This window comes from Salminus brasiliensis, chromosome 14 (genome assembly GCF_030463535.1).
Source record: "Salminus brasiliensis chromosome 14, fSalBra1.hap2, whole genome shotgun sequence".
Classification (NCBI taxonomy): Eukaryota; Metazoa; Chordata; class Actinopteri; order Characiformes; family Bryconidae; genus Salminus; species Salminus brasiliensis.
The window spans coordinates 32625877-32639391 of record NC_132891.1 but is presented as its reverse complement, the minus strand read 5'-3'; the positions used below and the strand labels follow the sequence as shown (position 1 = coordinate 32639391).

The 13515-nt window shown below is 44.1% G+C and overlaps 1 protein-coding gene across 2 annotated transcripts in view; it reads left to right on the top strand.

Annotated features, from left to right (window-relative positions):
• Positions 1-13515, top strand: part of LOC140576838 (sex comb on midleg-like protein 2) — a 41688-nt gene that overhangs the window by 13798 nt on the left and 14375 nt on the right. For both annotated transcript variants that reach the window (XM_072696482.1, XM_072696481.1), the window contains exons 2-7: positions 2477-2568; positions 4193-4264; positions 4608-4684; positions 6208-6442; positions 7481-7569; positions 7655-7898. In XM_072696482.1, coding sequence (XP_072552583.1) covers positions 2538-2568; positions 4193-4264; positions 4608-4684; positions 6208-6442; positions 7481-7569; positions 7655-7898 — 748 coding nt within the window. In that variant the 5' untranslated portion in view covers positions 2477-2537. The remainder of the gene's footprint in view (positions 1-2476; positions 2569-4192; positions 4265-4607; positions 4685-6207; positions 6443-7480; positions 7570-7654; positions 7899-13515) is intronic.

Sequence of the window (13515 nt, the reverse complement as noted above, 5' to 3'; positions counted from 1 at the left end):
TGAGAGAAGATGAGGGAGTTTGAGAAGAAGGTGAGAGAATTTGGGAGAAGATGAGGGACTTTGAGAGAAGATGAGAGAGTTTGGGAGAAGATGAGGGAGCTTGGGAGAAGATGAGGGAGTTTGGGAGAAGATGAGGGAGCTTGGGAGAAGATGAGGGATTTTGGGAGAAGATGAGGGAGCTTGGGAGAAGATGAGGGAGTTTTGGAGAGAATGAAAGAGTAACTGCACAAGGTAAGGTTCTTATGACAGGTTGCATTACATTGTGTCCTGCATGGCATGATGGAGAGCTGTGTATTCACAAGAACCTGCAATAATACCGTATACCATTCAATTTGTAAAATTATGACGGCCTCTCCAAAAAACAACGTTATGACGTGTCTGATGAGTCAGTTGTCTAGTCAATTGGCAGTCCAAATCAAGGAAGAAAATGTGTGAAAATCAGATTTATGAGGATTTATAGCCATCTATCGAGTATTTAAGTCAGATTTGGCATCAGTATCAGTACTCATTGGCAGCAGATACTTGAAAATCTGGAATCAGTATCAGATATTGGGATCAAGTTTGGGGGGTTTTCTGTTTTTCTGTCTGCTGTAACATGTTGTGTAAAAGCGCAGTCGTTTTTAGTAGCCTATGAAAGTCACACTAGGCAATGAATCTACGGCTGTGATATCTGATTATATAGAGGAAGTTGAATCATGGCTGTGGTGAAGTGTGATAGTGGATTTTAACTTGCATCTGGAGGGCAGATGAAACATCTGCATGACAGGCATCACTGAGCAGTCTAGTTGCAGCTCAGAAGTGAAATCACAATGTTTACTGATGTTTATTTTTGGCTAATAAACAAAAAGATGGCCCGGCTGTGGCTGTGAAGCTGCTTCTGCAGTTTTGGATATGATATTTGAGTAAAGATTAATAAACAGATAAGATACCCAGTCAACCCCAGGACAAGAGTAGAGTAGGTATCTAGAGCAGATAACGTCTAGATAACATTAGCTAGAGTTGTTAGCATCTAGATGACATCAGTTCAAGTAGGTAAGCATCTAGCCAACCTCAGCTAGAGTCGTTAAGATCGATCTAACATCAGCTAGGGAAATAAACATCTAGCTAACATTACCTACTGTATGTAGCGTCTGGAAAGCATTAGCAACATGGCCAACTTCGGACTCGACAGCAATCCAACCCGATTACTAAAAAACACAACGGTTCATGGACAGCGATATGTAGCCAGGAACGTCCAGCTTATTGAGCCTCAAATGTTTAGAGTAACTAAGATCTAACTAACGTCACGTAGAGTAGGTAACATCTAACCCCTGAGGAACCCCTGAAGATCCATTTAAGGAGCCCATTCTTAGTAGAAGCCTTGAAAGAATGAAGAACCCTTGAAGAATAATTATGGGCTCATGCTTAGTGGAACCCTTTTTGCTGTTATTTAGAAGCATTTTTAAAAGCTTCTATGGAGAACCGTACAGAAGGTATGAGAAGAAGAACCCTTTAACCGGGCAAATAAACCATTTCAGTACCCAAATGGTTCTCAAATACCATTACATCTAGTAAAGAACCGTTAAAGAACCCATTTTGAGGATATTAGGAGCTAAAATGGTTCATTTGACTTGTATATGGAACCCTTACATAGAACAGTACACAGAACAGTGTTTAAAGGGGGTTCTATGCAAAACCATACAAAAAAAGCTTTCCACCATTGTGAAGAAGTTGTGTACCAGGGTCATGCTGTCATGGTTCTATAAAGAACCCTTTTAACAGTGTGATCTTAATAAAAATATGGGGCATTAATTAAATATGCCCTCGTTAGGAACCCCTGAAGAACTATTTTTAGGAGTTTAATGAGCCCATGCTATGCAGAACCTTTTCAGTGCTTTGAAGAACCCCATTTGACTTTTTTTGGTTGTAGAACCATACAGAATGTAAAGTATCCAAATGGTTCTTTGAGCTGTCATGGCTCTATATAGAACCATTACCTTTGAACCCTTGAAGAAACCTTGTAATGGGCCCATTCCTGAGTACATTCTCTGAGCAAGCGGAACCCCTTTTGGTGCTTTCTAGAACCATTTGTAAAATGTTCTATGTAGAACCGTCTACCAAAGATATTAACCCAACAATCTGAACAACTTTGCGCCCAGGCAAAGAACCGTGTAAGCATCCAGATGTTGTTGGAGTTGTCAAGGTTCTGTTTAAAACCAAGAACCTTTGAAAAACACTTGCTGCAAACCTCTCCAAGAGGTTTGCCACCATGGAGAAGAACCATTCAGGCGCTCATGGTTCTTTGAGTTGTCACAAAACCATTGCTTTTCCTGAAGAACCCTTGAAGAACCCCATTTTAAACAGTGGTCACACTTGAACTAAAACCTGCTTGTCTTCAATAAAGGAGCCCAGTGGCATTCTAAGCTCCACTGAGGCACAGGAACCTCTGATGGTCTGCATGTTCTGCTGGTTGATGGAATCCGTGTCTCTCCGGCAGGTTTGGAGCCTCAGTGAGTGTTATTCAGTACTGAATCAGTGTTCCAGAGCTGCAGCAGCCGATGAACAGCATGGGCAGGACTGCGCTGAAAGGTGAGTCCACAAAGGTGATGACACCTCGAGTAGCACACCTGATGAACACACACAGAAATCCGATCTTCACTACAGCTACAGATGCTGGTTGTTTACATTTCTCCACAGTAACTGAACTGAACCCATTGTCTCACATTAAGCCCTAGAGGTAGAAATGCGGCACATGCAGTACCACACTATGGATAGACTTTGTGGGTTTTTGCCTTTGCTGTTTACAGTGTCTGTTACAGGTGACTGCTGTGGACACTGATCATAGTGCAGCTAGCTATGCTAACCCACCATTCCACCGGGCTATTTGACGCTGTTTAGAGCTATGGTGCTACAAGGCACCATATACAAAAAGAAAGGACCTGCGTCTGTGGTTAAGGGGGCTAAATGTTTAACATCCACCCAAACTCGGTTATTAAGCACTGATGAAGCTGATGGGTGCTTGTGAGGGTCTTGGGTAGGTCTTACCTAGTAGCCTAACAAACACCAGATGCGTTCGCTTCACCAGAGCTACGTAACCGAGACACTTTTTGGGGTAAGGGCGCTCTGGTGTTGATTTCTCCTCCACAAAACGGTAAGAGCAGGTGTGTGGGTGATTGGGTTGGAGCAAAAAGTATGATTCTACTGATTCAAAAAGTATGATTAATCATAGAATTTCAGAATTTGTTGGGATAAATTGTAGAAATTCAGAATTTGTTGGGATTCATTGTAGAAATTCAGAATTTTTTGGGATCTAGTCATAGAAATTCAGAATTTGTTGGGATTAGTTGTAGAAATTCAGAATTTTTTGGGACCAGTTTTAGAATTTCAGAATTTGTCGGGATTAATTGTAGAAATTTTTAATTTGTTGGGACCAATCATAGATATTCAGAATTTATTTTGGGACCTAGTCATAGAAATTTGTTGGGTCCAATCGTAGAATTTGAGAATTTGTTGGGATTAATTGTAGAATTTCAGAATTTGTTGGGATTAATTGTAGAAATTCAGAATTTGTTGGGATTAATTGTAGAAATTCAGAATTTTTTGGGATCTAGTCATAGAAATTCAAAATTTGTTTGGTCCAATCGTAGAATTTGAGAATTTGTTGGGATTAATCATAGAATATTAGAATTTGTTGGGACCAATCGTAGAATTTCAGAATTTGTTAGGATTAATCATAGCATTTCAGGATTTGTTAGGATTAATCATAGCATTTCAGGATTTGTTAGGATTAATCATAGCATTTCAGGATTTGTTGGGGTCGATCATAGAATTTCCAGAATTTGTTATGACAAATTGTAGAATTTCAGAATTTGTTGGGACCAGTCAAGGCATTTCAGGATTTGTTGAAACCAGTCGTAGCATTTTCGAATTCTTTGGGGCCAAAAATATACAATGTTGCTTCTCCGCCTCATCAGTTGTGACAATCTTCTTATCATTTGTCACGGCTACAAATTGTCTAGTCACTTGTCGCTCGGCCGACTGCTAGTGTGAACTCAGGGTAAGAGTTTAATTAATTTATATGCATTTTGATCTGATATGTTCATCTTTCTTCCCAGCATGCTCAGGAGGTCTTTACAGAGTAGCAGATTTTGCACATTGGATTCATTATTCCAGCATTTTTTAAAGCTACAGATTCACTTGTTTCTCCCTTCAGATCAGAAAGACAGTAAGAAGGAGAAGCCGGGCAGGAGTACTCCGGTCAGCGCAGGGCCGGCTCCAGTTAAAGGTAACGCACCCCACGTTCTGCCATCGAGCTGCTCTGATGCACCATTTCATTTACTTACTGGACTCCACACAGGTCATTTAGCAAAGCATGAGGGGAAGGAAATGAGGGGTTTAACCCTTTAAGCACTCAGAGCCCATGTACACTGCACTCCCACACTTTAACTCCTACATAACCTGTAATTTAATTTAGGTCGATAACTGAGTTAAAGAGCTGCATTGTGAGGAATTGGTGTGTTTAATGGTTTAGGTGCCCTCTTGTGTGTAGTTGAAGTACCAATGACGTATGTAATAGTGTGTGTATATATGTGTGTGTGTGTGTGTGTGTGTGTATCTTGACTCTCTAGTACCCGAGTCTTTCTCATGGGAGGAATATCTGAAGGAGACGTCGTCTACACCTGCTCCTGCCAGCTGCTTCAGACAGGTGAATAAACACACAGCTGACCGTCTGACGCTGCTCTGCATCCTGTCCTGTTCTGAGTCTGGTTTGCCAAAAGGGTGTTATATGATAGTTGAACACGTGTCACTTTAAACACTCTAAAAAAAACAGCATTTTGTGCTACCCTGTGGCCAACAGTGTAAAGGACGGCACAGCTTTTACAGCATGTTTTGCACTCTGAGATCTGTCTATACTCCTGAAATCACTAGCGCCATCTGCTGGGGCTTGTAACAGCCTAGAGCGTACTATTACAGGTATGGTTCAGTGTGTTTTAGTCATATTTGCTGCAACACTCTACAAGCTAAAAGGGGTTCTATATAGTCCTGACCGTGTTTGTTTGTTATTTATTTTGATTTTCTTATTTTCTTTTTGTTTGACTATAGCGGATCCCTTTTTGCTTTATATAGAAGCATTTCTATATAAGGTTAATCTCCTGGTTGTTCCAGTTTGAGGTGCTATATGATGGTTGTATATAATACCATGTGAACAAATGTGAAGAGTGTGCTTCTTTTTGTCCTAGTTTTATATATAAATAAAAAAAACAAAACAATTGGCTTTACTAAAGAACCCTGAAAGAAGCCCTTAAGTACAACCTTAGCATGTGCTTAAAGCAAGCTGCTTTCTGCTAAGTGGTCTACAGCAGCCTAGGCCAGAGAGCACTTGTTAAATTGGTGTTTTGACAGTCTGCAGTGTATCCTATTGATATAGTCGTTGAAGCACTACACATCTTACACATCAGTGGGCTACGCTGCAGCGCCGCTGAACCCTCAGTGATGTAACTATGCTTTTATGTGGAACTGATCTGGGGTGTGAACTGTGGCCTCGTGGCACATGCAGCACAAGCGTGTGCTTTACTTTACTATGGGTGAACCAAGCCTTCACGTACTCTCAGTTTTGCGGGTCTTGTGGGAGATTCGGGGGGGGGATGAGTCAGCAGTGAGTCAAAAGCTATCCTGCTTCTGTTAGAGGGACTGTCTCTACTGTCCAGGGAAGACGGCTTTCTAGACTTTCTAGATTTTGGAGAAGAATTGCCGTGAGGTTTTGATTGATTGCATCCAGTGACGAGCAGTGAGAGTTAGTGAGTTTAGGATGTTGGACGATCATCCCCAACTCCCCAACCCATCCCAAAAGTATTGAATGGAGCACCAGCCATCATTCCAGGGAACACAGCTAGTTCCACTGCTCCACAGCTCAATGCTGGGGGGGGCTTTATACACCCCTCTAGCCCAGCTTGTTTATGTTTATCTGCTCCGAAGTAGCCTGTCCTATCGGCAGTACTGCTTCTCTACATTACGTCAATACAGTCCGATATGTTGCTATTCGGTTCAGTTCGATATGTTTATAGAAATTGCACACCATCATAACTGAACTGAGCTGAGCTGAGCTGAGCTGTGGCTCCAGACGTCAAAATCTGAGTTCCGGTTGACTCGTGTGGCAAGTCACTTAACCACCCCTGTCTCCAGAGGGACTGCAGCAAACCTAACCGTGAATGTCCTCTCTCTCTGTAGTCTCGCATCCCTCCCTCAAACGACTTCAAGGCTGGCATGAAGCTGGAGGCCCGCGACCCTCGGAACTCCACCTCCGTCTGCATCGCCACAGTGATGGGCATGACGGGCATCAGGCTCCGCCTGCGCCTTGACGGCAGTGACAACACCAACGACTTCTGGAGGCTGGTGGACTCCTCAGACATCCAGCCAATAGGAACCTGCGAGAAGAATGGGGACATGCTGCAGCCGCCACTGGGTACTGAAAAATCATAATCAGTCATATTAGTCAGTCAAACACATTGAATTATATGATCAGTGATTATAGTAATTGAGTAATCTACAATTATTTTGATATTATTTATATTAAAATAAGAATGCAAAGGCTCATGCATAAATACATAAATACCACTGTATTAAAAATGCATAGAATTATAGATAATACACTGATATGCCAAAAGTCAAGGGGAAACCAGCAGGTACCTTGGGGGACGGTTTGGGAATGCCCACACCTGTATGAGGTTAATCACAGGCATCGATGGTGCTAGTCCTCGATTCACAGTGTTACCTGTGTGCCAGAAATACGTCATAGAAGGCATTACCACCCACATCGGACAGCGCAGTGGCTCTCCACCTGGCTAGAGTTGCCCGTGTGGTCAAACACATCCACGCTCAATGCAGTGCAGCAGTCTTTAGCTCTATGGCACATGGGAGCAGAAGAACCACTAGCCTCTGTTAACCTCACAACAACAAACACAGTGCCTCACCTGTGGCTTATGTGGCTTGGTCTGATAAGTCCTGGTACTGATTGTTTCGGGCTGATGGTAGGGTTTGTGTGTGGTGCAGAGCCTCTCCATCCATGGACCACAATTGTCACCATGCACTTTGCAGGCTGCCAGTGGTTCCTTACTGATGTTGGGTGTATTCTCATTGCATTGGTTGGGTCCACTGGTCAACCTAAACACATCATTGACCAGGGCCCGCTGTGTTTCACTGCGTGGTGATCAGTTGTCCAGAATTGTCGAGTTGCTGCACTTCTCTGGGGTAGAAAGACCATGGGATGATGCTTGTCCTGTCCCTTAACTTTTGGCATGTCAAAGTATGAACATATAATATAGTACTTACCTCAGTAATCAGAGTGACCTAAGAAGTAGCCTCTTAACCTGTTAGCTTGTTAGCCTGTTAGCTGAGTATCAAGCTGTTTAGCCCAGCAGATTTTGAGAGACCCTGCTGGGGTGGGTTTTCACTTTTTCACTGATTAAAGTACAGTGGACTCCCATTCGTGTTCTCTCTGTAGGATTCCGGATGAATGCCTCCTCGTGGCCCATGTTCTTGCTGAGGACGTTAAATGGAGCAGAGATGGCTCCAGGTTCAGCGTTCAAAAAGGTGAAGACTTTAGCGTCCTGCCAGTTGTCCCAGAGTTGCTCTGTTTGCTGCTGAATGTTGACAAATGTGCATCTGACCCCTTCAGGAACCTCTGAGGCCCTCTCAGAATGGATTTAAGCCAGGCATGAAGCTAGAAGCAGTGGATAAAAAGAACCCTTACCTCATCTGCCCTGCCACCATCGGCGAGGTCAAAGGCGATGAGGTGTTCGTGATGTTTGATGGCTGGAGGGGGGCGTTCGATTACTGGTGCCGCTACGACTCAAGAGACATCTTTCCTGTGGGCTGGTGCGCAGTGACCAAGCACAGCCTGCAGCCGCCCGGGAACAGCAGTGAGTAACCGTCTCTAATATCAGCTTTGGACGCAGCAAGGCTTATTACACACTAGAGTGTATTACTCAGTGTAACTACAGGGACTTCTGCACAAACTGGTGGGGCTATTCTTTTGGTGCAAGTCTGCAAGGCTGTTTAAGGGGGTAAAAAATCAGAAATCAGAAAAATGTAGGTAAAAAAAAGGTTGGACCTCTCCAGTATGATCATTTTGTCACAGATGCTGATTTATAAAGAATTAAGACGCTTGATAAATAAACATAGCGGCTCCCGAGTGGTACAGACGTCTACGCGCTGGCCCGATACCCAGGGAATCCCAGGAACCCCCTCTCTCGGATGGCCTTTAGCTGATGTAACAGAACTGGCAGATCCTTCAAGCGTGTTCAGCTGTTCGGTAGTGTTGCATTAGTGACGGTTCAAAAGGATGCAGTGGTTTGCTTCAGGTGACAGGTGTCCTTCTCTGGGGTGAAAATAAAAAATTAGGGTTGAAATGATGAATATTAAAATCTGTTATAGTTTGAATTTAAGCTTATATAACTTGAAACCTCTCAACAGGTAAAACCACTATATGGACAAAAGTATTGGGACACCTGCACCTGCACTGTTTATTTCGAAATCGAGGGACCTGTGAGGACCGGTGATGCAGAATTCTGCCTCGGTCTCATCAGTGCCACACACATACAAAGCACACATTCAAACACTGGTGCTACGAGGGAACCAACACACACAAACACAGACAGATGCTCATGCCTGCCTTCTGTGCACCAAAGCACAGGTCGGGTCTCCTTTCATTCAAGCAACATATGGACAGAAGTATTGGGACACCTGCTTATTCATCATTTCTTTCTGAATCAAGGGTATTACCCTTACTGCTTTTGTTTGAGTAACTGTCTCTACTGTCCAGGAAGAAGGCTTTCTGCTAGATTCTGGAGGAGCATTGCTGTGAGGAATCATTTTTCTGATTGCACTCTGGTCAGCTATGCTTACTTGTGTTTCAGAGATACCCCCAGAGCAGCCAGTAGTCAGGGAGGCAAGAGCTTTGGGTTGCTGTAATGCAAATGCAGTGTTAGTGAGCGTTTAGTGTTTTTTTAAGGCAAAGCGCGTCACAGGATGTTAGTAAATCTGAGGAACCTCCAGTCTGGTCAGTTTTATCAGCCAGACTATCGTGTGCAGCTAATGTGCAAGTAAACATTTCCATTATAATTCCAGTCTTTGAAGGTGACGTGGTATTCATACATAGGTCCTCCATATCTCTAGATCTACCTGTGCATAAAGGCTCTTTAGAGGAGCTCTCCTTAACAGACACATAATGTGCAGCCTTTCACAAATGCTAAAGAGCAACCACTAGGGGGCAGTGTGGCTCCATACACACCAGCTGACCACATGCAGCAATCTCTAATCAACCTTTTAAAAATTACAGGCCCCCCCCTGAGTCCAAAGGTTTATTACACACTTCTAGAAGTCAGCTTGTTTGTAGTGACTGTAGTTATTAAATAATATAAATAATAAGCCTAATGGTGTAATCTGTTGTTCTCTGGAATGATGGATGCTGCTCCATCCAGTACTTCTAGGAAGAGTTGGGGTGGTGATCATCCGCAGTCAATTAAAACCTCACGTCAGTGCTTCTCCAAAATCTCGTAGAAAGCCTTGTTACTCCAACAAAAGCAAAAAACACTTGCCCTTGATTTTAGAAGAAACAATGCACAAGCAGGTGTCCAAATACTTTTGTCCATATAGTGTGTATGTGAATTTCGGAGGTGCGATGGTTGTGTGCTTCATATATTTTGATGGTCTTGATTGAAGGGGAAGGGAAAAGTTTTCACTGCCCACTTTTTTAACCATATTTCTGCACTTTGGTTCCTTCAGGCTTGTAAATTCAATTACGAAGAAAAAAAGAAAAACACTTCCCATGAAAGCCTTCATATCAGCCCGATTAACTCTAATATGTAATAAAGCTTGTTGCTATGGCAACGGGCCCTAAAGATGTGTCGCCCATTAGCATTTTATCTTCTATTACGGGAGAATTATGATGGATGGCTCGGCTCGGCTGAATGAAACTTTAGATAAGATTATTGCACTTAATGGAATCGAATTGAAAAGTAGCTCTATTGAAGCTCAGACAGACCGAAAAAAAAAGCAGGAGCCGGGCTGTCACTCATCCTCCTATTGCCGTGGCAACTGTGGCAGTGGCCTCTTCCTCTGCAGTGAGCGCGCTCATTCAGAACCCCCGCCTCCTCCACTTCGAATTAACATGATTGAATAAAAACAGGCGATTAAGTTGGAGTTCTGATCTGTCCTCACAGTGGTGCCGATGGAGGGCGGTGGCGTTGAGGACATGAAGGTCTAGATCAGTGTGAAAGTGACTGGCTGTCTCTGGTGGCTTTTTTTTTTTTTCAGGTAGGCTTCATAAAGGCTGAATTTCTTGAACAGAATCAGGTGTATGGTCTGTTCTTGTTGTCCGGCTTCTCGGTCCAGTTCATTTAATTCTGTATTTTAGAGGTTTATTTTGGAATGATGAGAAATCCTTATCCTAGAGGTTGAAAATAGGGCTGCATGATATTTAAATATATATTAAAAATTAAATATAATATATATTGCTGTCATGTTTTCCTGATATATATATAAGTCACCAGAATTCAGTGATCCAGCACGTCATGGTACTATTAATGCTCTCTGGGTGCCCTGGACTGGAGTAAAATAAATGATTATGGGCAGATCTAATCTGACTAATTTTCCTTTTTTATATCAAGCAGCAAAAGACATGTAATTTTTCATTAAATCTGCCTTCATACAATGTGACGATTGCACACACCCACATTGCGATGCCGATGCTAAACCGATATATTGTGCAGCCCTCGTTGAAAGGCCTTACAGTTACATTTTGAGCATTTAGATCTTTTTTTTATTTATAAAGCAGTAATAAGTTTAGTGAACGAGGAAAAACAACCGCATTTGAAACCATCATGTTTGAACCTGCAGCTCCTTCAAATCATATCCAAATATCCTGATGAATGGACAAATAGAAATCATCCACAAAAAAAAAAAATTCATTGACCTCCATTGAAAGGTAAGAAGGGCTTTTCCGTGTTTGGAAAGCTGCTATTGTGGATATACATGCCGCATCCATCCAAAGGGGGATGCAGCATGGGGGGGGGGCATGGTACAACATAGACACAGTGCATACAGAACACAAGTGCAACACAGTACAACACAATACAGTCTACTACAATACAGTAGCACAATACAATACACAATACAGTACTACACAAGTGCAGACAGACAATACAACACAATACAGACAAAGAATAATAAATAATATAATATGATAATTAGGGGTAGTGTGCAAATTAAGCAGTGTGCAATAAATATTGAGTCCAGTTAGGTTGTATAGTTATTAGTGCAGAGTGCTTCCCATATTGTCTGGGGTAAATGGTTGGAGGGAGAGAGAGAGAGAGCGAGAGAGAGCTAAAGGCTGAAACGAGGATCTAAAATGCCAGCTAGTTATTAACCCTCTCACAAAGGAGCTCTGGTCCTCTGTGATGGTCTGCCCTGAGTTGCTTCGTTTTTTTCAGCGGCAGGACGTCTGCAGGTCTGCAGAGCGCTGTGGAGAATCATCAGGCTACGACTGTGCAGATCAGACCAGGTCATGAATCTGGTGCTTTTTTTTTTTTTGCCATGTAACTGTCCCGAAGCTGAATTTCCACCTTAAAATAGCACCGCAGTTGCATTCTACCTCGCGCCAGTTCTGCAGCATCTCAGGTGGAATGGAGGATTCCAGCAAGAAGCTGCAGAAGAACCCCAGCCGTGTTCGTTTACAGCGTCGTAACCACGTCCTGAAAGCCAAATCAGGTCCCCGGTTCAAATCGGGTAGTGAGATGAAGGACATGCAACAGTTCTGCCTTTATTTAAGTGTGACTACTGCATTGACTAACACTTACCTCATGGTCCTTTCAGATTTCCCCACCGAAATCACAGTACAGTCATTACTGTAACTGTCGACAGTGTGGTGTTTCTAGCGTCTACCCACTCGCTCACGCTATCGCTCACCTAACCAGGACGCTCATCGCTGACTTCAGGACAGACGTACTGAATCTAATTCTGTGTAGCAAAATAAAGAACCTGAAAAAGCAGAAGAATGAAGGAGAAGTGCTGAGGCTAAACAAACAGAGGAAGCTGAGGAGGGACGAGGCAGAGCCGAGGGAGGCAGTGGAAGGAGAGGAGGAGGAGGAGGAGGAGGATGGATGTCTGACAGGACACATTAATGTGCTCACTTGGTTTGTTTACAGAGAGCGGCGCAGCGCAGCGCAGGCCTGGCCACTTTAACTGCAGCTGTAAGTCATGCTAAGCCCTGTCTGTGCTGCAGTCTGCTGTTCCTGCTGTTTACAGCACAAAGACAAGGGAAACCAGGAAAACCTCAGCAGGGTCCGAACCTGTGCCCTGTCCACCCCCCCAATCGAAAGTCCTGATAGGCCGCTGTATAGAATAGCTGTATAGAGCACGTTTACAGAGAGTTCGCTTTAGTGTGGTAGCTCACAGCTGTCAGGTTCGTTAGCGTGGTAGCTAGTGGTCAGTGTGTTAGCTCACCGCCATCATGTTAGTGTGGTAGCTAGTGGTAGCCAACAACACAGCCTTAAACTCTAGACCAGAGCTGGGGACTAAATGTGAAGGACTAAAATGAACCATCCAGTACTGTACTGGCGAGGTGATTCATTTTATAAACAACAAACGTGTTCTTTGATCTTAGTTCTTTGATCTTAGGGGCAGGAGTGTGTCACTAGAAGCCCCTCACAATCTGAAGTGAACGGGACTACTGGCTCTCCCCTGAAGCCCCCGTGTGTGTTTACTGAGCCACGGTGAACGTACTGGTTTCCCTCTCCCCCTCTCCCTCTCTCCCTCTCTCCCTCTCTCCCCCGCTCCCTCTCTCCCTCTCTCCCCCGCTCCCTCTCTCCCTCCTCCCTCCGTCGTGTGGGGGTGTGCAGTGTTCTCCTCGCCGCTGGAGAGCTGGAGGAGGTTCAGCCGCTCATCCCTCGACCCCCTGCAGTTCGCTCGCTGTCCGGCCGCAGCTCTCTGGTGGCGGGCGCTTTGTGTTTGTTTGGTGTTCCTCCGCGGCTTTGTCCCTGCTTTTGGCTCCATCGTGTCCTTCCGCGCGCGCGCGCCCGTGTGTGCAAGTGGCGCCGGACGGAGGACAGAGGGTCCGGCACGAGCACGGTGAGGTCAGAGGGAGTGCGTGTGCGTGTGCGCGCGCACTGCATGTGTACACGCCGCCTCCTTTAGGGGTTTATTTTCTCGGCTCGCGTTTTTAGCGCTGTGGTGGGGAGCCGGGGAGCCGGCGGGGTGCTCTCCGGCTGATTTAGAAGGTGTGTGGAAACGATGGTTGTTTTTGTACATATTTAATTTAATAATTTTTATAACGTTTAAAGTGTTTGTGGCGTGTCTTAGGTTTTCAGTAGGAATTTTCTGCAAATTATAATTAATTTATTTAAATTTGATGTCAATTCAGTTCATGACGTGTATCTGGCGCGCTTTGAGCTGGAGGTTGCGCATTCTGTGCGCAGCTGCTGAGGTCCGAACATTAAAGGTGTTAGGGGCCAGAGCCTAAGTTTACAAACTTAAACACTG